The sequence below is a fragment of the Ursus americanus genome, chromosome X, assembly GCF_024610735.1.
Source record: "Ursus americanus isolate L20-20 chromosome X, mUrsAme1.1.p, whole genome shotgun sequence".
NCBI classification, from domain to species: Eukaryota; Metazoa; Chordata; class Mammalia; order Carnivora; family Ursidae; genus Ursus; species Ursus americanus.
In genome coordinates this window covers 82,434,378-82,461,115 of record NC_142164.1, presented here as the reverse complement: position 1 = coordinate 82,461,115, position 26,738 = coordinate 82,434,378, and the positions used below count along the sequence as shown (strand labels likewise).

The 26,738-nt window shown below is 42.3% G+C and overlaps 1 protein-coding gene and 1 long non-coding RNA gene across 8 annotated transcripts in view; one reads left to right on the top strand and one right to left on the bottom strand.

Annotated features, from left to right (window-relative positions):
• LOC123787946 (uncharacterized) overlaps positions 1-12,925 on the top strand; it is a 64,836-nt gene extending 51,911 nt beyond the window's left edge. For both annotated transcript variants that reach the window (XR_015723462.1, XR_006778381.2), the window contains one exon: positions 12,265-12,925. This is a non-coding gene — a long non-coding RNA (uncharacterized LOC123787946). The remainder of the gene's footprint in view (positions 1-12,264) is intronic.
• The window catches only part of ZNF182 (zinc finger protein 182), a 30,749-nt gene continuing 5,707 nt past the window's right edge, over positions 1,697-26,738 (bottom strand). For 2 of the 6 annotated variants that reach the window (XM_045790881.2, XM_045790882.2), the window contains exons 4-6: positions 10,437-10,563; positions 10,050-10,145; positions 1,699-4,895 (exon numbers count right to left, since the gene is read on the bottom strand). In XM_045790881.2, coding sequence (XP_045646837.2) covers positions 3,262-4,895; positions 10,050-10,145; positions 10,437-10,563 — 1,857 coding nt within the window. In that variant the 3' untranslated portion in view covers positions 1,699-3,261. Of the gene's footprint in view, positions 4,896-10,049; positions 10,146-10,436; positions 10,564-14,834; positions 14,989-26,738 lie in introns of all 6 variants that reach the window. The other 4 variants (XM_087860294.1, XM_045790885.2, XM_045790884.2 and 1 more) reach the window with 4 other exon arrangements.

Sequence of the window (26,738 nt, the reverse complement as noted above, 5' to 3'; positions counted from 1 at the left end):
TGGCGCAAGTGTGGGCTCTTTCCATCCCACGTACCCGCAGTCACCACGGGGCCCTCGGGGCAGCTCCTCTTGGTGCAGAAACCCGTGACCACCTCCTGCCTCCTCCACTCAGTCCTCACCAAACCCTCATCGCCAATACCACGAGATCCTGCATCCCCGAAACCCCAAGAGCCTGCAGCCCAACTCCACAGATCCCTGCTACCCACCAGAGCACCCTTCGCTCCCCAGATGCAGCAGTCTGCCCCACGGCAACCCACACTCTTCCTCTTCACACTTGCTATTGCTCCGCCACGCTTAGCCACTTGTCTGACTGTTCTTCGCTCTGCCCCGTTCACCGCTATCCTTCCCCTGCGCTTCCTACCCGACTTACTCCGCTCCGAACCCGGTCCCAGCATCCACTCTGCCCATTCACTCCAACTACTCCCTCCCACGCCTCCGGGCATGACTCACATTGACTTCTGCCCCGCTTTTTTCTCCAGCAACTTCCCCGACTGGCCCATTTGTCCCTACGCTTCCCTGCTCACCCTCATTCTGCCCCCCATTCCCCCTCAACTCGGCCCTTCATTACCCTGTTTCGTTACCCTGTTTTCCCCTAATTCCGGTCCATTCGCCCACATCCTGCTGTTCACCCCCCACCCTTTCCCCCTCGGTCCATGCCTCACTCGCTTCCACTCACACACATGGCCCATCAGACCGGCATCTGTGCCCCAGGAAGCTGGTGCCCACGACAACCTGAAGCGGCAAGATCTGACCCCGTCCACAGGGCACCTCAGGCTGACCTTTGACAGGCCTGAAACCCCAAGATCTGACCCCGTCCACAGGGCACCTCAGGCTGACCTTTGACAGGCCTGAAACCCCAGGGCAGCTCCTTGTCAGCAGGAAGAGGAAATGCTTCATTCCTGGTGCTCTGGGCATCCTCTCAGCCAACTGCATCAGGAGCAAGTGTCAGCCCCGCGGTTCTTGCCCAAGCTTCCTTCTCCCTGGGAAGGTACTAAACGTGACCTGACTTACATAGCTCATGAAAAGTGAGCCCACGCCTCATTTTCTTGCAGGACAATTTAGAAAAAACAAAAAACAAAAAAAAGGCCTGGCAGGAGACAGGCAGGGCCTCAGAGGTCTGGCTCACTCCCGTTTCGTTAAATCCAAACACTGACCCTGCCCTGGTTTTACACAGCTTGGGTTCCCCAGTTCCACCAGAGATCTAGCCCCAGCGAAAAGCCACGGAATCCCGAGGGCCACAAATATGGTCACACAGTGGGCCTCTTACTGTGGGGCAGCCATGTCACTACCTGGTCTTCGGCTGTGTCCTTTCGGACCGTGGCTCTCGCTACGTCACCAGCAGTAGTGTGACCTGGGGGGCGAGCGGCCCAATTTGCCTGGGTGTTCACGCTTTTATCTTTTTATTTTTTTTAAAGATTTTATTTATTTATTTGACAGAGAGAGACAGCCAGCGAGAGAGGGAACACAAGCAGGGGGAGTGGGAGAGGAAGAAGCAGGCTCATAGCGGAGGAGCCTGATGTGGGACTCGATCCCAAAACGCCAGGATCACGCCCTGAGCTGAAGGCAGACCCTCAACCGCTGTGCCACCCAGGCGCCCCTCACGCTTTTATCTCTTAAAATAAAAATACGCATGCACACAAACACGAAATGAAGTAATGTAAATCATTTTGTTAAAATATGGAAAGACAACAGTGGGCTTATATTACAGGATATTTTCAGAGGTCACAGTGCCCACTAAATTAAGAAATGTATTCCAGTCTCAATCATTTCAGGTTTCCGTGACGTGGTCCCACGTGACCTAAGAAGCCCCTTACTTGGCACCCTCGGGAAAGCAAGGCCTGCGTGCCTTTGGAACCGGCTGGGTATCTGTTGTTCTGACAGATGATTCTATTTATGACTCACTCAAAACATTCAACGCCATGGTGAACATCCGTGCCTTAAATGTGAGGAAATCCTGTATCTAGACTAACTTCATTATCACCGCAATGGAACCATTCATTTTAAAAAGTTTTATTTCTTGAAAACGTAGTACAGCCACAGAGCACAATTTTCCAAAGTTACGAGAAGACATACCGTTGTCCCCTCCCAGTTCCATTCCCCCAGCCGCCCACCTCCCCTGCGCTCTCCCAGAGGTAACAGGGTCCTCGGCTTCTCCTGTATCATCCCAGAGATAGTTGATGCATATACGCCCAGTTACGTACCTGCAACTCATTCTTCTCATATGCGAATGGTAGCGCATCAGTCACTACCCTGCACCTTGCTTTTGGCAGCGCGTCCCCCGTCACTACGCACACGTCCGAGCGCTCGCTACAATTATATTCATTCTGTCTACCTAGGAGGCTCGCCGTATGAACAGACCAGGATTTCAGGGTCTGGACAGCTTCCGACCTTTCGTCTTCACAAACAGGGCGCCAGTGAATAGCTGTGTGTTCATCGTTTGTACATGCACGAGTATATACATTTCTAGAAGTGGAACTGCGGGCTCAAAAGCCATTGCCTTTGTGGTTTTCATTACTTTGGAATCATTTTTGAGTAAGAGTTTTTCCTGGACTTGCTGTTTCCGGAGGTTCATGTGCGCTAAGAAACGGGGGCCACATTCTAGGCAGATTAGAGTTTTTCTTACAACTGGGTTTGTTTTTTTTTCCATTTGGTATTTCTTTTAGATTTGACTTCTCCGGAGTCCATAAACCGGGGCAGCTGTAGGATTCTTCACAAGGAGCACTCCTCCCTTCTCTTGCTCCAGCCCCTGTCGAGTGCTCCTCTCATGAGTGCAGACTACTGTCCACAAATATGGCTTGTCTGAGCGATTCCTGGTCGAGGCCTCAGCCGGTCTCTCCTCAGACCCCAGACGGGTCTAGGAGATACCCTACCTCCCACATGCCAGTGCCCTCTGTTACCGCGGTGGACGTGGTTGGCCTCGCACACTCGGGGGAGATCCTGAACCTCAACTAGGAGTCCTCGCCAGCGCGGCCCCGCACCTGCAGCCTTGAGCGTTCGCTTCGAAATCTCCTGCCCTGGCGCTTCATCCCCTCCGCCTCCCGCAGCGCTCTCGTCGGGTTTCCGCCAGCTCCTTGGGTCAGCTACAGAGATTACACTTCCGCGTTTGCTCCTTGAGTGTTTGGGTGAAGACTGAGATGAAAAGAGGCTGACTTTCACTCCCCATATTTAAACCAGAAATCAGAAGGTATTTTTAAAGTGTTAATTAAACGGACGAAACTTTCCCTCCGTGAACGTTAACAGGCACCCTCGATCTACTACTCTCTAATGTGCAATGAGCTTTGCCTTCCGGCTGTAGCCCTTCCCGTGGGCTTTCTTTCCCGTGTGTGTTCTCTGATGTACAATCAGGTTTGATTTTTGGGTAAAGGCCTTCCCACATTCTGCACACTTATAGGGTTTCTCTCCGGTATGAGTTCTCTGGTGCACAGTGAATGTGGATTTTTCTCTGAAGGCTTTGCCACACTCCGAGCATGCGTAGGGTTTCTCTCCTGTGTGTGTTCGCTGATGTATTATGAGCTGGGACTTTTGGCTGAAAGCTTTCCAACATACGGGACATTCATAGGGTTTCTCTCCTGTGTGAATTCTCTGATGTATAATGAGCTTGGACTTTTCTCTGAAGGCTTTGCCACATTCGTTACATTTGTAGGGCTTTTCTTCTGTATGAGTTCTTTGATGTATAATGAGGTATGATTTCTGGGAAAATGCTTTTTCACATTCGCTGCACTCATAGGGCTTCTCTCCTGTATGACCCCTCTGGTGGAGCATGAGATAGGATTTCTGAGAGAATGCTTTCTCACATTCGTTACATTCAAAAGGTTTCTCTCCTGAATGAGTTCGCTGATGTACGCCAAGGTTTGATTTTTGGGTGAAGGTTTTCCCACACACGTCACATTCATAGGGTTTCTCTCCTGTATGAGTTCGCTGATGCACGATGAGGGTTGACTTCTCATTGAAAGACTTCCCGCATTCGGTACATTTATGAGGTTTCTCCCCCGTATGAGTCCTTTGATGTATAATGAGAGTTGACTTATCACTGAAAGTTTTCTTACACTCGTTACATTCATGCGGTTTCTTTCCTGTATGAGTACCATGATGTATAATTAGATCAAGCTTCTGTATGAAAGATTCCCCACATTTAGTGCATTCGTAAGTTTTCTCGCCTGTGTGGGTTTTCTGGTGGACAATGAGGTTTGACTTCTGAGTGAAGGCTTTTCCACATTCGTTACATTCATAAGGCTTCTCTCCTGTATGAGTCCTGTAATGTATGATGACGGTTGACTTTTCTCTGAAGGCTTTTCCACATTCTGGACACTCAAAGGGTCGCTCTCCCGTATGACTTCTCAAGTGTATAATGAGCTGAGATTTTTGGCTAAAGGCTTTTCCACATTCAGTGCATCCAAAGGGTTTCTCGCCCGTATGAGTTCTCCAATGTACAATGAGGTGTGACTTCTTGCTGAAGGTTTTCCTACAGGCGGTGCATTCGAAGGGTTTCTCTCCATTTTTAATTCTCTCCTGTAGACTAAGCCCTTTCTTTCGCCTGAGGGCCTTCCCACACTCTTTATACCCGTGGGGCTTTCCTCCAGGAGTTGTTTTCTCATACTCCGTATGGAAGAATAATTTTGCACATCCATTATCATGTTTCTTCCCTACAGAACTTCTGGCAAATAAGTCTAAACTATCCACCATATTATTTCCAAATGGCTCATGTTTGTGGGACCTTTGTATTGAAGCAACAAGGTTTGTATTCAGATGAAGCACATTTCCGAATTCATTATAGTCCTGGCCAGTCTTGGTGATAACTGTTTTCTTGTCAGGGAATCCAACTTGCATCAACAGATATCTATCGTGGTCATCCTGGTGCTGTCTCTCTATCTGTTCATGAATTTGACAGGCTGCTTCTAGAAGGAAGTACAACAAACCATGTTTGTAACTTAACATTACATAATGGACCTTCTTTAAAAGGCCCTACCACATGAAAGCTGATACTATTATCTCATTTCATCTGAGTTCCTAGAGAGGATCTTGACCGTCAAATCCTGTTCTTTTACTAAACTCCCACCTGCTAGGCTTTCTGTTACCAAGAACAATCTTACCCTGACATCTCAGTCTGATTTCCATCAACTCTGGGGACCCTATCAGCCTTTATATTCATTTATCAGTATGAACTCTTAAGTGTACACAACTTATACTATTTCTAACTAAGTAGAAATGCAACAGTGTGGTTAGTGGACTCGAATCTTACAACAATCCTGAATCCACATTCTTAGTGAATAGGAGAAAGATCTAGAATAATCAACCTTACAAACACAAAGAAAAACTCAAAGATCTTGCCCCGATCTGGATTCATCCAAGCTTGCATTCACAGTTCAACACCACCTTCTGCTCCTGTCTACACTATTTTCACTAAAAACTATGACTGTATTAATGCCAAACCCTTCCTCATGTTCTATCACCCACATAGCCTAGTCTCCCGTATTTTGCTATATTCAAAATCTAGATAACTTTCAAGAAGCAAGTCAGTCTTTTCAAAGCTTATTCTGATAACTTTAATTTTTAATTTCTAAAATAGTTACCTGTACCATTTAGACAGTTAAAGTTGCAAAGCTTTGCCTTAAATATACCATATTTCATCAACTGCAAGACGCGTATCATTTCACACTTTAACACGTTTCTGAATCCAGATGTACCTTACAGTCAATGGCATGTCATCAATTAGCTGGTGGCAATTTTTCTTAGTGGTATGTATTAAAATCAATTGGATCCTGAAGTCAATAAAATATGATAAATACTTTTTGCATATATACCGAATCAATCATTTTTGTAGTTTTTCACCTTTTCCTAAAATTTTGTATGAAAATTAAATGTACAGGAAGGATGGAAGAGTACAAAAACTACTCACACTACCACTCACACTTAATTGTGATAACATTTACAATAGTAATACCGAATTTTAAAACTGTGTTCCTATGACATCTTTAATTTCATTAGCAAGAAACTAGTTCTTAGGCATTAATATGAGAATCACAGAAAAAGTTTTTACAAAATACATCTGATGGGACCCAAGCTCCACCAAGCATCTACTAAATCTGGACGTCATTAGGTGGTTAAGAAGCAGCACAGACCGGTGATGGGTAGTAAGGAGGGCACGTATTGCATGGTGCACTGGGTGTTATACGCAACTAATGAATCATCGAACTTTACATCAGAAACCAGGGATGTACTGTATGGTGACTAATATAATGTAATAAAAAAAACATTAAAAAAAAAGCAGCATAGTCAGGGCCATAAGCTCTCTAGCCCAGGATCAAATCCTGGCCCAACCATTCACTTGCTCTATGACCTCAGCAACTTACCTGATCTATTTGTATTTTATTTCCCACCTGGAAACAGGAATTATAACAGTGCCCACCTACATATGTTAACAGGGATTAAACTACTTACAACGGGGCATGCACGGCACACAGGAAGTACTCTCAGCTGTTTTCTAGAACAACTGATGCTACCACTCTGCTAACAACTATTCTGATTAAGAGCCACTACACTACTATAAAAAGAAATGACTCAATATATTTAACACGCTCTTGACCGTTAAGTGAAAAAAGGTCAATGAAACTACATAGTAGGCTACCATTTTTCTAAGGAAAGAAATATTAAATACATATTTATATAGGCTCATGTAAACAAGAGAAGAATATACTTTTAAATTTTAATAAAGGGTTACCTACAGAAGCAAGGACGAAAATGAAATGAAAGAAGCTGAACTTCTTTAAATATACCTTGTTTTCTAGATTTGACTTTGGAACCAAGTAAGTATTTTATATATTCATAAAGCAAAACTGGATTTAAAAGGATTCCATAACAATATACCCTCATCTGTATCTCCAAACCAGTGCCGAACAGTTCTGATCCTCAATGGCACCAGCGCGATGACCTCAACTGATCCAAACCACTATCGACAGCAGCCTCAGAACAATACTAACGATATCACCCTCAGATGTAAGATCAACAGATTAAAAACCTCTAAGCTAAGCCCAGAATTTGATTTGGAAATACTGATTTTTTTAAATGAAGGGGCAGTATCAATTTGAATACATGATATATTTTCTCTTAAAAATCTTTTTTATGGGGTGCCTAGGTGAGTCAGTTGGGCGTCTGCCTTCGGCTCGGGTCGTGGCTCAAGCCTCAAGCCTCAAGCCTCTCGCATTGGGCTTCCCCGATCAGCAGGGAGCCTACGTGTCCCTCTGCCCCTCCTCTCTGCTCGCACGCGGGCTCTCTCACTCACTCATTCAAATAAAATCTTTTAAAAAATCGTTTTTCCATAGTTCCTAGCTCTGTCAATTTTTAAAAGGCCCTGAAACAATTCCCTAACAGCCAAATTGTGGTCTCAAAACACTACCACCACAAAGCAGCGTTCCTTGGAGAAATGGCTGATTCCAGGCCAGAGGTGGGAACTATGTAAAATGAGCCTGGAACATCTTGTAACAGCAGAAAGCACGGAAGCTACCAAAGACTCAGGAGCCAATTTGAAGGGGTTTCTGCCGGCCAGAGATGGGGCAGTTTGATTCATAAGGAGGATAAGGCAATGGCTTAGAACACAAAAGATCGATACTGATATAAAAGACATATTAGTCACACCTTTTGACTGATGCTACAAAACCAACGCATTTTTTTAAACCGGTAAACAAATGGGAAAACCTACGTGACTTGAAACGGAATTCCTGGGACTAACAAATAAGCAAATAACAGACGAAAGGCAACGCTCTTTAGAGAAGCAGCCCAGCTGATCAACAAAGAAGGAACGACAGAATATCACCATTTTGCAAACAATAATGAATAGATATAAGCAATAATCACTGAGAACTCATAACGACAACAGACAACCGTGCATTGCATGCCTCCTGATGCAAGGATGTCACACCAGCTAGGAACTAAACTTGCTAAAAGAAAAAAATGAAACCCTGAATCTGATCAAACTTCAAAATCTAACCACCAATTTACAAGAAAAAATAAATAAGGGACAGAGGAATATGTTAAATACCATAGGATACTTAGCAAAGTCCAGAATGTGGGAAACTAAAAGACAAATTAACCAGTTATTTCTAAAAAAGCTGGCTGGGAATCATTTGTAGGTTATGAGAAACAAGAATCCGAGTAGCTATGGGCACACTCAGCACCCAGATCCTGATTGCTCAATACCATTCCCCACTAAAGGGAATCGAAGATCCTTGGAGAAGCTGCTCATTCTAAGTCTGAAACAGGGGAAGTACAGTGTGAACTTGGAACGTATTTCTGCACTAGAAAGTGCTCAAAGAATGATGGGGTCATGTTAAGAGACAGAAGAGCCAGCCCGAAGGGACTCCTACTGGACAAACTGAGGACAATATGAACATCAACATGACTAATGACAGAAGACATTAATGCCTTAGAACATACTGAAAAATAAAAATCTGAGTCCATACTGATGCTAAAATTCACTCACTAATGGGACGGGGTAAGAGAAGAGTGCCAACTTATAAATAGAGAAGGAAGGATAGAAATTTCCCCCTTCCTCCAACCATCTTCTACATTGATCCAGGCAAGAATCTTCTGGGTAAAAATTTTTGAAAATGGGGCATTCATCATTTGGCAGTTCCACAAAATGCTAAACATGTGGTCCGAAAATCCCACTTCTATGTACATATGTCAAAAGAAATTAAAACATTCATCACCATAAAAAATTCCACGTGAATGTTCACAGCAGCTTCAATGATACCCCAAAGTGGGAACAACCTAAATACCCATCAACAGATATATGCACGAACAGAAGTGGGGTATCCGGACGACAGAATATCGTGCCGCCACAAAAAGAAATGAAGTCCTGACACGGGCTACACCATGAACGAACCTTGAAACCACGCCAGGTGAAAGAAACCAGATGTGAAAGGCCACGTTTTGTAGGGTTCCATTCACATGAAATCGCCAGAAGAGGACACACCATAGAGGCAGAAAGTGTTTGCCAGGGGATGGGGGAAGGAGGAAATAGAGACTGACTGATAAGGGGTAAGGGTTTCTTTTTGGGGTGATGATAATGTTCTAGCATTAGATAATGGTGATGGTTTCATGACTTGGTGAATATACTAAAAATCGCTGAATTCGTATACTTCAAAAAGAGTATGGTCTGTGAATTCTATGTCAATAGAGCTTTTTTTTTTTTTTTAAGATTTTATTTGTTTATGTGACAGAGAGACAGCCAGCGAGAGAGGGAACACAGCAGGGGAGTGGGAGAGGAAGAAGCAGGCTCCCAGCGGAGGAGCCTGATGTGGGACTCGATCCCAGAACGCCGGGATCACGCCCTGAGCCGAAGGCAGACACTTAACGACTGCGCTACCCAGGCGCCCCAATAGAGCTTTTTTTTTAAAAAAAAGATTTTATTTATATGACAGAAAGAGACAGCAAGAGAGGGAACACAAACAGGGGGAGTAAGAGAGGAAGAAGCAGGCTTCCCGCTGAGCAGGGAGCCCGATGCGGGGCTCGATTCCAGGACCCTGGGAACATGACCTGAGCCGAAGGCAGACGCTTAACTACTGAGCCACCCAGGTGTCCTCAATAGAGCTATTTTTAAACAAAGATAATCAAGATGTTTTAGGAGAGCAAATCTGACAGGAATATCCAAACAGAATGGAAACAGGTAATGCAATACAGAACTACAGTGGTAGTGTCCAGGCCTGTGACTCAGGTGGGCCTGGCTTCAGATAAGGCAGTGAGAAATGAGAATGGGAGAAGTGGCAGGGCATGGGGGCGGGGACTGGCGCTTACAAGACACTTATCCACCAGGGAAAAGGAGCTGTGCAGAAACTTCTGGGTGAGCACCAACCTAAGGAAAGTGGTCTGGTGGGTGTGGGACAGGGGCGAGGGGCATCAGTCTTATGTCAGAGGTATTCATGTCCCTGTCCAACAACATCGAAGGGTCACAACCTTTCATGAGACATTCCTGAAAGCCCTTTCAGAGGTCCTCACCGCTGGCTGACAAACTGGCACCTCCTGTCCCCGTCGTCTGAGGCAATCCCACTTACCTGGAAAGCTCCAAAAGGAGATTTTTGTTTCTGCCGGGCATGGCTCTTCTACCTCCAATTTGAGGACAAGGTCCGGTTTGGTAGCCTGTGGCCCTGCTAATGAGAAATGACAGTGATACCTCGTGGGTCTTCAGAGCCTCTGAGAAGGAGGGAGGTGGGGTCTGGGGCAGCATGAGAGACCTATCACTTGACACAGTGGTCCAATGGTCAAGTCAAACCATTTCACCTGGGTTTTGAGTTCACAAACACCCTGGATCCCCGGAACTCAATGTCCAACTTTCCAAGCAGTTCAGAGACCTTCCAAGTTTTGTAAGCTGAGAAAGCAAAGGCCCTCCCTCAGATACAATAATCAGAAGCAACGAAATTACCCGAGGAAGCCATTCTTACCCACAGAGACCACGTTGCTGTAGGTCTCCAGCATGACTTCTCTGTAGAGAGTCTTCTGTGGAGGGTTCAGGTACTGCCACTCCTCCGGGGTGAAATCCACAGCCACGTCCTCGAATGTCACGAGTCCCTGTAATCGCACATTCCTGTTACTCTAAAATACTGACCACTGGGTGATGAGGAGGAAATGCAGGGAACCGCTGACTGGGTTCCCAGTTCGTGATGATGACTTAATACAGGGTGCCTACTTTGTTGGAAAATCACAAAGCAGGGCAGAAAAACTACTCCATCAAGTATATGGAATATTCCATAAGTATATAGAATAAACGTAAGATTGCGAGGTACCTGCACAAGGACAGAGAATCCAAATGCCGTACGGATACCTGAGTTATGACAGAGTTGACACTGCAAGGCAGTGGGGAGAGGATGATCTTTTCAAATAAATACAGATGGATTACTGGATATCTATGGGGGGGTCACATTTTGCCACTAACGCACCATATGCAAAAATCAGCTACAGAGAAATTGTAAAGCTAATGTGAAAGATAACACAGTAAGGTGTCTAGAAAACAGTACAGGAAAATGTTTTCATAGTCTTGGTGTAGGGAAAGAATTCTAAAACAAGATGTGAAAAGCACTACTCATGAAGGAAAAGATTTATAAATGTTACAAGACTAAAAGTACAACAGTCAGGGAACTACAAATCAAAACCACGATGAGATACCACCTCACACCTGTCAGAATGGCTAAAATTAACCACGCAAGAAACAACAGGTGTTGGCAAGGATGTGGAGAAAGGGCAGTGGGAATGCAGGCTGGTACAGCCACTCTGGAAAACAGTGTGGAGGCTCCTCAAAAAGTTAAAAATAGAGCTACCCTATGACCCAAAACTGCACTACCAGGTATTTACAGCAGCATTATCAACAATAGCCAAATATGGAAAGAGCCCAAACGTCCATCAACTGATGAATGGATAAAGAAGATGTGGTATATATCCACAATGGAATCATATTCAGCCATAAAAAAGAACGAAATCTTGCCATTTGCAACGTGGATGGAGCTCGAGAGTATTATGCTAAGTGGAATAAATTTGTCGAAGAAAAATAAATACCATATGATTTCATTCATATGTGGAATTTAAGAAACAAAATGAATGAGTTAAGGGGAAAACGAGAGAGAGAGAGACGCAAGCCAAGAAACAGACTCTTGGCTACAGAGACCCAACTGCCGGTTCCCAGAGGGGATGCGTGGAACAGGTGATGGGGATTAAGGCGGGCACTTGTGACAAGCACCGACCGGGGAGCTACGGAAGTGCCGAGTCCCTGTACTGCACACCTGAAACTAATAATACACTGTAGCTTAACTAACCGGAATTTAAATAAAAACAAAAACTAAAAGTAGAACAGTAAAAAGGCAAGCTTTAAATGGGGAGATAATATGCAACATTCAGAAGTGATAAAGGGACCTTATCTGGAACATATAAAACCCCTACAAATCAATAAGAAACACACACGACACCAAAAAACAGAGAAGAGAGGTGAATAAGTACTTCACTAAAAACAAACCCCAAATGGCCTACGAACACAAGAAAACGTACTCACCCCCATTAGCACTCAGGTAAGCGAAAATTTAAGCCATGCAGAGACACTCCCATGCCCCCACTAGAACGGTTATAATTAAGCAGACTAAAATGCCATCAGACTATGTTGAGATGAGAACTCTCACACTTAGCAGGAATGTATACTGGCGGAGCTGCTTGGGGAAGCTGTTTAACAGTATTTACTAAAGTTCATGATTTGCATACATTCTGACCCAGCAATTGTACTTCTAGGTACACAGCTTAAAGAAAACCATGCACACGTGCTCTAGAAAACAAGTACAGGGATGTTCACAGAAGCACCACTTCTAAAACTAAACTGTGGAAGAACCTCAAGTGTCCCTCAACATCACGATGGGTAAACTGTGGCACAGGCAACGGGATCCCGTGTGGTAATGAAAACAAATGAACTACAGACGGCAGATCCAACACAGATGACTCCCACAGATGCACTGAGGAGCAAAGGAATCCAGACACCAGAGTGCATACTGCACGATTCGGTTTATATACGGTAAGGGCACAGGCAAGGCCACTCCATGATGTTAAAAGTCAGGAGAGTGATGACCTTTGCGGGTGGTACTGATGGGGAGAGGGCAGGAGTGGGGATTCGGAGGTCCTCGTCCTAGTCTAACCTTGACCTGGGGGGTGACTGCACGGTGTGTTCGCTTTGTGATAATGCCTCAAGCTGTACACTTACAAACTGCATTTCAGGTATAATTAAATGTACTTTATATCTTTATGCTTAAAAATTATTTTCGACAAAAGTGCAAAGACAATTCGACAGAAAATGGGAGTTTCCACTGCAACAAATGGTGCCAGAACAATTGGATATACACATGCAAAAACAACTCCAGTAAATACCTCCACGTATATAAATCTCAAAACTCAAAACAGATCACAGACCTAAATGTAAAATCTAAACCTGTAAAATTTCTAGAAGAAAATATAGTAGAGGCGCCTGAGTGGTTCAGTCAGTTAAGCGTCCAACTCTTGATCTCAGCTCAGGTCTTGATCTCGGGGTCATGAGTTCAAGCCCTGTGTTGGACTCCACAGAGCCTACTTAAAAAAAATACACAAAGACACACACACACACACACGAGAAAATCTTTTTAACCTTAGGTTAGTCAAATATTTCTTAGGTGGGACAGCAAAATTCAAAAGACACTGTTAAGAGAAGAAAAAGCCACAGAATGAAAGAAAATATTTACAAAGCACATTCTGGCAAAAAAAAAATTGTATTGAGAATATATTAAGAACTCTCAAAACTACAAAAAGGCAAAAGAAAGATATTAAACCAAAGAAGATAAACAAACGACAAATAGACACAGAGAAAGATATTTAACATCATTAGTCATGAAAAAAACCCTGCAAATTAAAACCACAATGGGAGTTCAAGATGGCCCTGTGGGAAGACCATGAAATCACCTCCTTCCACGGGCACAACAAACTTGCAGCTCTATATAGAGTAATTTCCCTCTAAAAAGGACCTGAGAACTAGATGAACAGCAGCACCTCCACAGCAAAAGACAGAGAGCCACAATGAGACGGGCAGGAGAGGCAATGACAGAACCTCACATGGGACCCCAGAGCAAAAGTGGTGACCCCCACAAGCAAAAGACATCACAAAAATATGGAACTCAAAGAGTAAAGGGACTGTGTCCCACATCAGCAACCCCCAACCTGGGGGTTGTACCAGAAAGCCCCCAAAATGTTTGGTTTTGAAAATCAATGGGGATTTAAGACCGGGAGAATCACAGAATGCAGGGAACACAGAGATCCCATTCTTAAAGGCTCACGTGCAAAACCCACTCACCCTGATATCCAGTGCAAAGGCAACAGACTGAAAAGTGCCTAGACCATTAGGCAAAGAGACACACTTACTAATTTTAAAGCAGCTGCCACAGAGATAGGAACTTACAAGGACTTTTATCTGGGGATGGGAGTGCTGACCAACGGCATTTTCGCAATCTCATCCTAATTTGCTGGTGATGAAGCCAACAGGCACCATTTTTGGTGCCTACTAGCAGCAGAGGGCATGCTGGCCCATCCCATGCCATAACGGGGCTGGGCAGGCACCCCACGCACCCTGCACAGCGTCCAAGCCACAATAGGGCTGGGTGAGCACCCAAGCACCATGCAACCCTCGCAGAGACCAAGCCACAGGGAGGACAGGTGAGCATCCCAAGCCCCATTCTCCTTGCTCAGGGGCCAAGATGCCAGCAGGCGCAGTCAGTGACCCAATCCGTACCTTCCCACACAGTGGCTAAGCTGCAAATGGATAGGGCGAGTGCCCTGAGCCCTGCCCTCCCCTTGCAGAGACCAAGCCACAGTGGAAGGACAAGCAGCTTGAATTCCACTCTCCCCATGCAGCAGCCCAGCCACAGCAGAGCTGGGCAAGTGCCCTTTGCCCTGCCCTCCCCACACAGCAGCTACGGCTCCATCACAGCTAGCATGCACATGCAGCCCACATAAGGGACACCCACACAGTGCCTGACTCTGGTGGCCAAGGGAGATTTTGGGGCCACATGGAACATTTCCTACACAAGACTGCTCCTCTAAGACTGAGGGAGGTAGCTGTTTTGCCTAACACATACAGACAAACACAGAGAGACAAGCAAAATGAGGAGACAGAAGAATATTTTCCAAACCAAAGAAGAAGGCAAACCCTCAGAAAAGAACCTTAATGAAATAGAGATTAGCAGCCTACCCGATAAAGACTTCAAAGTAATGGTCATAAAGATGCTCACTGATCTCAGGAGAAGAAAGGACAAACACAGTAAGAACAGCAACAAAAAGAGGGGTACCTGGGTGGCTCAGTCAGTTAAGCGTCTGCCTTCTGCTCAGGTCACCATCTCAGGGTCCCTGGATCGAGCGGTCGGGCTCCCTGCTCAGGGGGGGGAGTCTGATTCTCCCTCTGCCTCGGCCCCTCCCCCTCACTCATGCACACACACTCTCTCTCTGAAATAAATAAAAGTCTTTTTAAAAAAAGAAAAAAACATGTTAAGTACAAAATAGAAGTCATAACTAAACGGAAAAACACACTAGAGGGGTTTGAAAGCAGAACAGATGAAATTAAAGCACAAGTCAGAGAAGGAATGGAAAACACCCAGAAAGAGCAGCAAAGGAAGAAAAAGAACTAAAAAAGTAGAATATGTTACAAGACAGCTGGCACTGCATTAAGCAGAATAATGTTTGCATATAGGAGTTCCAGGAGGTAGGAGAGAGAAAGGATCAGAAAAATTATTTGAAGAAATAATGGCTGAAAACTTCCCTAACGTGGGGAAGGATACAGACATCCAGGTTCAAGAATCCCAAAGAGTTCAAAGTAAGATGAACCCAAAGGAAAACACACCAAGACACATTATAATTACAATGGTTAAAGTTAAGGATACAGGGAAAATCTCAAAAGCAGTAAGAGAAAAGCAAAGTATTATGTACAAAGGAAACCCCAGAAGACTATCAGATTCTTCGGCAGAAACACTGCAGACCATAAGGGAGTGGGATGACATACTCAAAGTTCGGAAAGGGAAAAACTGCCAACCAGGAATTCTCTACCCAGCAAGGTTATCATTCAGAATTGAAGGAGAGATTAAGAGTTTTCCAAATAAGCAAAATCTAACAGAGTTCATCACCACTAAACCGGCCTTACAAGAAATGTTAAAGGGACTTCTCTAAGCTAAGAAGAAAAGGTACTAATTAATACGGGAAAAAAAAAAACACAACCAAACTAACAGGGGCACCTGGGTGGCTCAGCTGGTTAGGCATCCAACTCTTGATTTCGGCTCAGGTCGTGATCTTGGGGTCCTGGGATCAAGCCCTGTGTCTGGCTCCACTCTCAGCAGGGAGTCTTTCTGATGATTCTCTCTCTGCCCCTCCTCTCTCCCTCTCTTCCCCCCCAAATAAATCTTTAATAAATAAAGATATTTATTTATTAATAATAAATCTTTAAAAATAAATAAAGAAATCTTTAAAAATAATAAAAAAATGAACATACAAAAGTAAAAATCCCACTACAAAAGGGAAATAAAAATTAAAGATAGTGGATCAACCACTTACAAAGCAAGTATAAAGGGTAAAAGACAGAAATGGTAAAATTAATTGACAATAAAATAATTAGGGGAACCTGGCTGGCTCAGTCAGTAGAGTATATGATTCTTCATCTTGGGGTTGTGAATTCAAGCCCCACGATGTGTGCAGAGATTACTTAAAAATAAAATAAAAAATTAAGGGATACATAAAATAAAAAGATATAAAATGTATCATCAAAAATCTAAAATTTGAGGGGGAAGAGTAAAAATATAAAGCTCTGATTTGAAATGTGTTCGAAATTAATTTACTGTCAACTTCAAAATGACTGTTACATACATGTAATATGTGAACCTAACAGTAATCCACAAAGAAAAAAATTTCAGTAAATACATAAAAAGAGAAAGGAATCTAAACATAACACTAAAGAAAACAATCCACAAGGGAAGAGAAGAAGAAACAAAGAGGAACCACAAAAATAGCCAGAAAACAATTAACAAAACAGCAATAAATACATACCTATCAATAATTAAATGTAAATGGACTAAATGCTCCAATCAAAAGACACAGGGTGGGTGAATGGGGAAAAAAAACCTTTTATATGCTGCCAACAAAAGACTCACTTCAAACCTAAAGACACACACAGACTGAAAGTAAAGGGATGAAAAAGGATATTTCATGTAAATGGAAATGAAAAGAGGGCTGGGGTAGCAATACTTAGACAAATTGGACTTTAAAACAAAGACTATAAGAAACGACAACGGTACTACACAATGATAAAGGGGTCAATCCAACAAGAGAGTTAGGACATTTGTAAATATCTATGCACTGAATATAGGAGTGCCTAAATATAGGTAGCAAATATTAACAGAAATTAAGAGAGAAATAGACAGCAATACAGTCACAGTAGGGGACTGTAACGCCTCACTTAAATCAATGGATAGATCATCCAGACAAAAAATCAGTAAGAAAACACTGGCCTTACACAACACACGAGACTGGATGGACCCAGTAGATATACACAGAACACCCCACCCAAAACAGGAGAATACACATTCTTAAGTGCACAGGGAACATTCTCCAGGGTGGACCACATGTTAGATCATAAAACAAGTCTTAATAAATTTAGCAAGAGTGAAATCGTATCAAGTATCTTTTCCACCACAATGGTATGAAACTAAAAACCAATTACAAGACCCAACTGGAAAAACAAACACACAGAGACTAAACAACATGCTATTAAACAACTAGTCAAGAAATCAAAAAGAAATCAAAAGATAACATGAGGGGCGCCTGGGTGGTTCAGTCGGTTAAGCATCCAACTCTTGGTTTCAGCTCAGGTCGTGATCTCAGGGTCTTGAGACTGGGCCCAAGTCAGGCTCTGTGCTCAGTGTGGAATCTGCTTGGGATTCTCTCTCTCCCTCTCCCTGCCCCTCCTTGCACTCACACGTGTGCATGCGTGCTCTCTCTCTAAAATAAATAAAAATCTTTTTAAAAAAAAGATAACATGACACAAATGAAAATGGAAACACAATGTTCCAAAATCTTTGGGACATAGCAAAAGCAATTCTAAGAAAGAAGTTCATAGCAATATGGGCCTACCTCAGGAAACAAGAAAAGCAACAAATGAACAATCTGTCTTAACATTCAAGGAAATAAAGAAAGAAGAACAAAGCCCAAAGTTAGTAGAAAAAGGGGAAGAATGAAGATCAGAATGTAAATAAATAGAGACTAAAAGCACAAGAGAAAACATCAATAAAAGTAAGAGCTGGTTCTTTGAAAAGATAAACAAAATCAACAAACTTTTAGCCAGACTCAAGAAAAAAGAGAGAGCCCAAATAAATAAAATTGGAAACGAGGAGAAATTACAACTGATACCACAAAGATACAAAGGATTGTAAGAGAATACTATCAACAATTATATACCAACAAATTAGACAACCTAGAAAACATGGATAAACTCCTAGAAACATATTCTTCCAAGACCGAATCATCAAGAGTTAGAAAATCTGAAAACCGATTACCGATAAGGAAACTGAATCGGGGCGCCTGGGTGGCTCAGACAGTTAAGTGTCTGCCTTTGGCTCAGGTCATGATTCCAGGGTCCTGGGATTGAGCCCCACATCTGGCTCCCTGCTGATCAGGGAGCCTGCTTCTCCCTCTCCCTCTGCCTGCCACTCCCCCTGCTTGTGCTCTCTCTCTGTCAAATAAATAAAATCTTTAAAAACTTTTTTTAAAAATTAAAAAAAATTAAAAGAAACTGAATCAGTAATCAAAAAACTCCCAACAAACAAAAGTCCAGGTCAAGCTGGCTTCCTCAAATTATTCCAACTCTTGAAGAGGAAGGAACACTTTGAAACTCCTTATACAAAGCCAGCATTACCCTGATACCAAAACCAAAGACACTACAAAGAAAATGGCAGGCCAATATCCCTGATGAACCTAGATGCAAAAGTCCTCAACTAATTAGCAAAGTGAATTCAATAAAACATTAAAAGGATCGTACCCCGTGACCAAGTGGGATTAATTCCACGCATACAAGAATGGTTTAACATCCACAAATCAATCAATGTGATACACCAAAAAAAAGCATTTGACAAAATTCAACATTCATTTATGATAAAAACTCTCAACAAAGCGGGTATACAGAGAAGGTATCTCAACACAATAAAGGCCACATAGGACAAGCCCACACCTAATATCACACTCAACAGTGAAAAGGTGAAAAGAAAGCCTTTCCTCTAAGATCAGAAACAACATAAGGATGTCCACTCACCACGTTTATTCAGCATAGTACTGGAAGTCCTAGCCAAAATAATTATGCAGGAAAAAAATGAAATAAAAGGCATCTAAAGACGAAGAAGTAAAACTGTCACTATTGGCAGATGACATAATATTACATAAAAAACCTTAAAGACTCCATCAGAAAACTATTAGAATAAATTCAGTAAAGTTGCAGGACACAAAATTAATACACAGAAATCTGTTGTGTTTCTATACACTAATACCAAACGATCAGAAAGAGATATTAAGAAAACAACCAGATTTCAAGTGCATCAAAAAAACCTAAAATACCTAGGATTAATTTTAACCAAGGACATGAAAGACATGTATTCTGAAAACCCTGAGCCACTGAAGAAAGAAACTGAAGATGACACAAATGGAAAGATACCACGCTCACAGATTCAAAGAAATAATATTGTTAAAATGCTGTGGCAAAAGCAATCTGCAGATTTAACGTGACCCTATCAAAGTACCAAGGGCATTTTTCACAGAACTAGAACAAATAATCCTAAAATTTATATGGAACCACAGAACATCTCCAAGAGACAAAGCAATCTTGAGAAAGAACAAAGCTAGATATCATGCTCCCTGATTTTAAACTACACTATAAACATATTGTAATCAAAACAGTATGGTACTAGGAAAAAACAGACACATAGATCAGTGGAACAAAACAGAGAACCCAGAAATAAACCCATGCCTTATGGTCAATTAATCTAGAAAATGGAGGCAAGAATATAACAATGGAGAAAAGACAGTCTCTTAAATGGGTGCTACATGCAAAATGGGCAGCTACACGCAAAAGAATGAAACTTTCATAGACCATATACAAAAATAAGCTCAGTGCCTGGGGAACACAGCAGGGAGATTATTCACTCTTCTTGGAGTGCATGCCTGAGAGGTAGCACTCATGGAGATGCCTCCCCGGGAACGAAGCAGCTGGCCAGCGCCATTTCAATTCCCTGCCCCTCAGCACACACAGAGTCGTCTGTGGCACAGCATACACCGACACTGGCTACCCAACTTGCTTACACCAAGCACCACGCCCCTGCACTCAGGTGGAACCTCCCTTCTCAATCAGGTTTGCCTCAGTCTTGGCATGGCAGGCCCCTCCCCCAGAGACCAGCACAAACCCCGGCCCACGCCACATCTTCCCGACCAGAGAGTTTATGCAGGGCCTGGGTTCCAGTGGAGGTGCTGACAGGTCTCATTTCACAAGCAGACCACAGTACACCTAGTTCAAACTTGCCACATTCAGGCCAGGGACCAAACACTGCCCACACCAGGCCAGGAGAGCCTCTGCAGATGACTGGCCTGAAGGATAGAGCTGCCAAAATGCAATAGCAGAGCACACGCAGCACACACTGGAGACACTCTGTGAAGCACCAGGCCCTGGGCACTACATGGCCTCTTCATAAGGCCATTACTTTCAGAAGCAGGAGACATAAATGGCTTCTCTACCGCAAAGAAAAAGGCAGAGACTCAGATAAAATGTGAAGACAAAGGAAATTATCCCAAATCAAAGAACAAGGCCACAGCCCGAGATCTAATCGAAACAGATATAAGTAACATGCTTGATGGAGAATTTAAAGCAACAATCGTAAGAATACACTTGGCTTGATAAAAGAATAGAAGACATCAGTAAGACACTTGCCAAAGAGGGGAAAAAGTTAAAAAAGAATCAATCAGCAGTGCCTGGGTGGCTCAGAAGGTTAAGTGTCTGCCTTTGGTTTGATTCTCAGCTCAGGTCTTCATCTCAGGGTCATGAATTCAACCCCCACACTGGGGGGTCTACTTTAAAAAAAACTGACCAGGGATGAAGAGCGCAATAAACAAGATTAGAAACACAACTGATGTAATGAACAGCAGGTTAGAAGAAGCAGAGGAATGAATTAGTGACCTAGAAGACAAAGTATTGGAAAGTAAGTAATGAAGATGAAGAAAAGAGAGAGAAGAATTATGCAACATGAGAACAGACTTAGGAAACTGAGTGACTCCATCAAACATAACAACATTCGTATTGTAGGAGTCCCAGAAGCAGCAGAGAAAGGGAGGCAGAAAATTTATTTGAGGAATAATAGCTGAAAACTTCCCTAATCTGGGGATGGAAACAGACATCTAGATCCAAAAAGCACAGAGAACTCCCACTGAAATCAACAAAAGCAGGCCAAGACAAAGACATATTGTAATCACATTTGCAAAATATACTGATAAAGAAAAAATCTAAAAAGCAGTAAAACAAAAGAAGTCCTTATTGGCACCCAGCTGGCTCAGTCAGTAGAGCATGTGACTCTTTATCTCGGGATTGTGGGTTTGAGCCCCACACTGGGTGCAGAGGTGACTTAAAAAATAAAATCTTAAAAAATATCAGTCCTTAATGTACAAGGTAAGACCCATAAGGCTAGCTGCAGATTTATTAACAGAAATTTGGCAAGCCAGCAGGGAGTAGCACGATATATTCGAAGTGCTGACTGGAAAAATCTGCAGCCAAGAATACTCTATCCAGCAAAGCTATCATTCAGAATAGAAGGAGAGATAACAAGTTTCCCAAACAAACAAAAAATAAAGGAGTACGTAACCACTAAACCTGCCCTGCAAGAAATAGTAAAGGGGAGTCTTTGAGTGGAAAGGAAAGACCAAAAGTGACAAAGACAAGAAAAGAACACAGAAAATCTCCAGAAACAATGACAAAACAAGAAATAAAACGGCAATAAATACATATCTATCAATAATTGCTCGGAACGTAAATGGACTAAATGCTCCAATCAAAAGACAGAGGGTGTCAGATGGATTAAAAAAAAAAAGATCCATCTATACGCTGCCTACAAGAGATTCATTTTATTTTACTTCTTATATTCTTAAGTAATCTCTACACCCAATGTGGGGCTCGAACTCACAACCCTGAGATCAAGAGTCACATGACTACTGTCTGAGCTAACCAGGCACCCCCTACAAGAGAATCATTTTAGACCTAAAGACATACACAGATTGAAAGTGAAGGGATAGAGAAAAAATAATCATGCAAATGGATGTCAAAAGAAAGCCAGAGTAACTCCTTATGTTGGACAAACTAGACTTTAAAACAAAGACTGTAACAAGAGATGAAGAAGTGCACTGTATCATAATAAAGGGGACAATTCAACAAGAAGATATAACAATTTAAAGTATTTATGCACCCCACCTGGGAGCACCCAAATATATAAAACAACTAATAACAAACATAAAAAAACTAATTGATAATAATACAATAATAATAGAGGATATTAATACCCCACTTACATCAAGGGACAGAAAATAAACAAGGAAACAACGACTTTGAATGACACATTGGACCAGATGGTCTTACAGATATATTCAGAACATTCCATCTCAAACAGCAGAATACACATTCTTTTCAAGTACACATGGGATATTCTCCAGAATAGATCACAGATTAAGTCACAAAACGGGTCTCAACAAATACAAAAAGATTGAAGTCATACCAGGCACCTTCTCTGACCACAATGTTATGAACTTAAAGTCAACCACAAGAAAAAATCTGGAAAGACCACAAATACACGGAGGTTAAACAATATGCTACCAAACAGTGAATGGGTCAGCCAGAAATCAAAGAAGAAATAAAAAAAATACACGGAAACAAATGAAAATTAAAACACAATGGTTCAAAACCTCTGGAATGCAGCAAAAGCAGACCTAAGAGGGAAGTATATACCAATACAAGCCTGCCTCAAGAAGAAAAAAATCTCAAATAAACAACCTAACCTTACATCTAAAGGAACTAGGTAAAAAACAACAAATGAAGCCCAAAGCCAGCAGAAAGAAGGAAATAATAAAGATTAGAGGAGAAATAAATAATACAGACATTTTTCAAAAAACAACAGAACAAATCAATGAAACCAGGAGCTGGTTCTTTGAAAAAATTAATAAAATTGAGGGGCGCCTGGATGGCTCAGCCAGTTAAGCATCTGCTTTCGGCTCAGGTCATGATCTCAGGGTCCTGGGATCGAGTCCCGCGTTGGGCTCCCTGCTCAGCAGGGAGTCTGCTTCTCCTTCTCACTCTTCCTCTGTGCTCTCCCTCTCTCTCTCTCAAATAAATAAATAAAATCTTATAAAAAATTAATAAAATTGATAAACTTCTAGCCAGACTTCACAAAAAGAAAAAAGACCCAAATAAACAAAATCACAAATGAGAGAGAAATAACAACTAACACCACAGAAATACAAACAATTTTAAGAGAATATTATGAAAAACTATATGCCAACAAACTGGACATCCTGGAAGAAATGGGTAAATTCCTACAAACCTACAACCTACCAAACCTGAAAAAGGAATAGAAAACTTGAACAGACCCATAACCAGCAAGGAAAGTGAATCAGTAATCAAAAAACTCCCAACAGAAGTCCAGAGTCAGCAGCACATACACTAAGAAAACTCCAGGGCCAGCTGGCTTCACAGGCAAATTCTACCAAACATTTAAAGAAGAGTTAACACCTATTCTTCTCAAACTATTCAAAATATAGAAAAGGAAGGAAAACTTCCACATTCATTCTATGAAGGCAGATGACATGATACTGCACATAGAAAACCCGAAAAGAGGGGCGCCTGGGTGGCTCTCTTGTTAAGCATCTGCCTTCGGCTCAGGGCATGATCCCAGGATCCTGGGATCAAGCCCCACGTCAGGCTCCCTGCTTTGCTGGGAAGCCTGCTTCTTCCTCTCCCACTTCCCCTGCGTGTGTTCCCTCTCTCGCTGGCTGTCTCTCTCTGTCAAATAAATAAATAAAATCTTAAAAAAAAAAAAAGAAAAGAAAACCCAAAAGATTCTACCAAAAAACTTCTAGAACTGATATGCAAATTCAGTAAAGTCACAGGATACAAAATCAATGTACACAAAGCTGCTGCATTTCTATATACCAATGATGAAGCAGCAGAAAGGAAAATTAAGGAATCAATCCCAGGGGCACCTGGGTGTCTCAGTTAGTTAAGCATCTGCCTTCAGCTCAGGTCATGATCCCAGGGTCCTGGGATCGAGCCTGGCATCAGGCTCCCTGTTCAATGGGCAGCCTGCTTCTCCCTCTCCACCACTTGTGCTCTCCCACATTCTCTCTCTCTCAAATAAATAAATAATATCTTAAAAAAAAAGAAATCAATCGCATTTACAATTGCACCAAAACCAGTAAGATACCTGGGAATAAACCAAGCCAAGGAGATGAAAGACCTGAACTCTGAAAACTAAAACACTGATAAAAGAAATTGAAGATGACACAAAGAAATGGAAAGACAGGGGTGGCTCAGTCGGCTAAGCATCAGACTCTTGATTTCAGCTCAGGCTCATGATCTTGAGGTCCTGAGATCAAGCCCTGAATTAGGCTTCAGGCTCAGCATGGAGTCTGCTTGAGATTCTCTCTCTTCCTCTCCCTCTGACCCTCCCCTCGCCCATTCTCGCTCTCTCTCTCCCCCTCCCTCCTTCAAAATAAATTAAATAAAATCTTTAAAAAAATGGAAAGACATTCAGTGCTCACGGATTGGAAGAACAATTATTGTTAAAATGTCTCTACTACCCAAAGCTCAATCTACACAGTTAATGCAATCCCTATCAAAATACCAATAGCATTTTTCACAGAGCTAGAACAAACAATCCCAAAATTTGTATGGAACCACAAAAGATCCCAAATAGCCAAAGCAACCCTGAAAAAGAAAAGCAAAGCTGGAGGCATCACAATTCCAGACTTCGAGTTACATTATAAAGCTGCGGTAATCAAAACAGTGTGGTACTGGCACAAAAACAGACACTAAGAAATGAATGAAATGAATCCATAACTACATGGTCAATTAATCTTGGACAAAGCAGGAAAGAATATCCAGCGGGAAAAAGAATCTCTCTTCAACAAATGGTGTTGGGAAAACTGGACAGCAACATGCAAAAAAAATGAAACTGGACCATTTTCTTACACCATAGACAAAAATAAATTCAAAATGCATGAAAGACCTAAATGTGAGGCATGAAACCATAAAAATCGTAGAACAGAACACCAACAGTAACTTCTTGGACATGGGCAGAAGCATCTTCTTTCTAGATATGTCTCCTGAGGCAAGGGAAACAAAAGCAAAAAGAAACTATGGGACTTCATCAAAGTAAAAGGCTGCTGCACAGGAAGGAAACAATCAACCAAACTAAAAAAGCAGCCGACTGAATGGGAGCAGATATTTGCAAATGACATATCGGATAAAGGGTTAGTATCCAAAACATCTAGCGAACTTATAAAACTCAACACCCCAAAAACAAATAATCCAATTAAAAAATGGACAGAAGGGGTGCCTGGGTGGCACAGTTTGTTAACAGTCTGACTCTTGGTTTCAGTTCAGGTTGTGATCTCAGGGTCGTGAGATCGAGCCCCACATCGGGCTCTGTGCTCAGCATGGAGTCTAAGTGGGATTTTCTCCCTCTCCCTCTCAAATAAATCTTTTTTAAAAAAATGGGCAGAAGACATGAATAGACATTTTTCCAAAGAAGACATCCAGATGGCCAACAGACACATGAAAAGATGCTCAACATCACTCAGCATCAGGGAAATGCAAATCAAAACTACAACGAGTTATCACCTCACACCTGTCAGAATGGCTAAAATCAACAACATAAGAAACAACAGATGTTGGCGAGGATGTGGAGAAAGGGGAACCCTCTTGCACTGTTGGTGGGAATGCAAACTGGTGCAGCCACTGCGGAAAACAGTATGGAGGTTCCTCAAAAAGTTAAAAACAGAGCTACCCTATGATCCAGCAATCACACTACTAGGTATTTACCCAAAGAATACGAAAATACTAATTCAAAGGGATACATGCATGCACCCCAATATTGACAGCAGCATTATCTATAATAGCCAAATTATGAAAACAGCTGTATGTTAACTGGAATTTAAATAAAAGCATAAAAAAAGACAGCATGGGACTGGCAAAGGGTTAGATATATAGATCAACAGAACAGAGGAGAGTCCACAAATAGGGCCGACTGATTTATGACGAACCTGCAAAAGCAATTCAAAAGAGAAAAAAACAACCCCTTCAACAAATGGGGTTGGAACAAATGGAATTCCATATGCAAAATAATAATCCTCAACCTAATCCTCACCCCTTACATAAAAATTAATGCAAAAGATGGGGTGCCTGGGTGGCACAGAGGTTAAGCATCTGCCTTCGGCTCAGGACGTGATCCCGGCGTTATGGCATCGAGCCCCACATCAGGCTCCTCTGCTGGGAGCCTGCTTCTTCCTCTCCCACTCCCCCTGCTTGTGTTCCCTCTCTCACTGGCTGTCTCTATCTCTGTTGAATAAATAAATAAAATCTTAAAAAAAAGAGGGTCTAAAGTAGTTTTACTCATAATTGCCAAAAACCGGAAATAATTCCAATGTCTTTCAACAGGAGAATGGAGGGATAAGCTGTGGTACATCAGTACCATGGAAATACCACCCAGCAATAAAAAGAACTGACACACACAGCTTGTCTGGATCTCCAGGGAATTATACTGAGTAAAAATATCCTCAGTTTCGAAAGGTCACATACTATATGACTTCATTTTTATCACATTCTGGAAATGACAAAATTCTAGAAATGGAGAATGGTAATTCCTAGGAGTCTAAGAATGGGAGGATTGGAGAAAAGGGATGTATTTGGCCATAAAAGGGCAACATAAGAGATCCCTGCAGTCCTGGAACTGTGTCTTGACCGTAGCAAAGTCAACATCCTGGTCACGACATTATACTATAGCTTTGTAAGATGTACTATTGGGGGAAACAGGTAAAGGATAGACAGGATCTCTCTGTATTATTTTTAAAATTGCACGTCAATCAATTATCTCAAAAGAACATCTAATTTTTTTTTAAAAAAGGTTACATACCATATG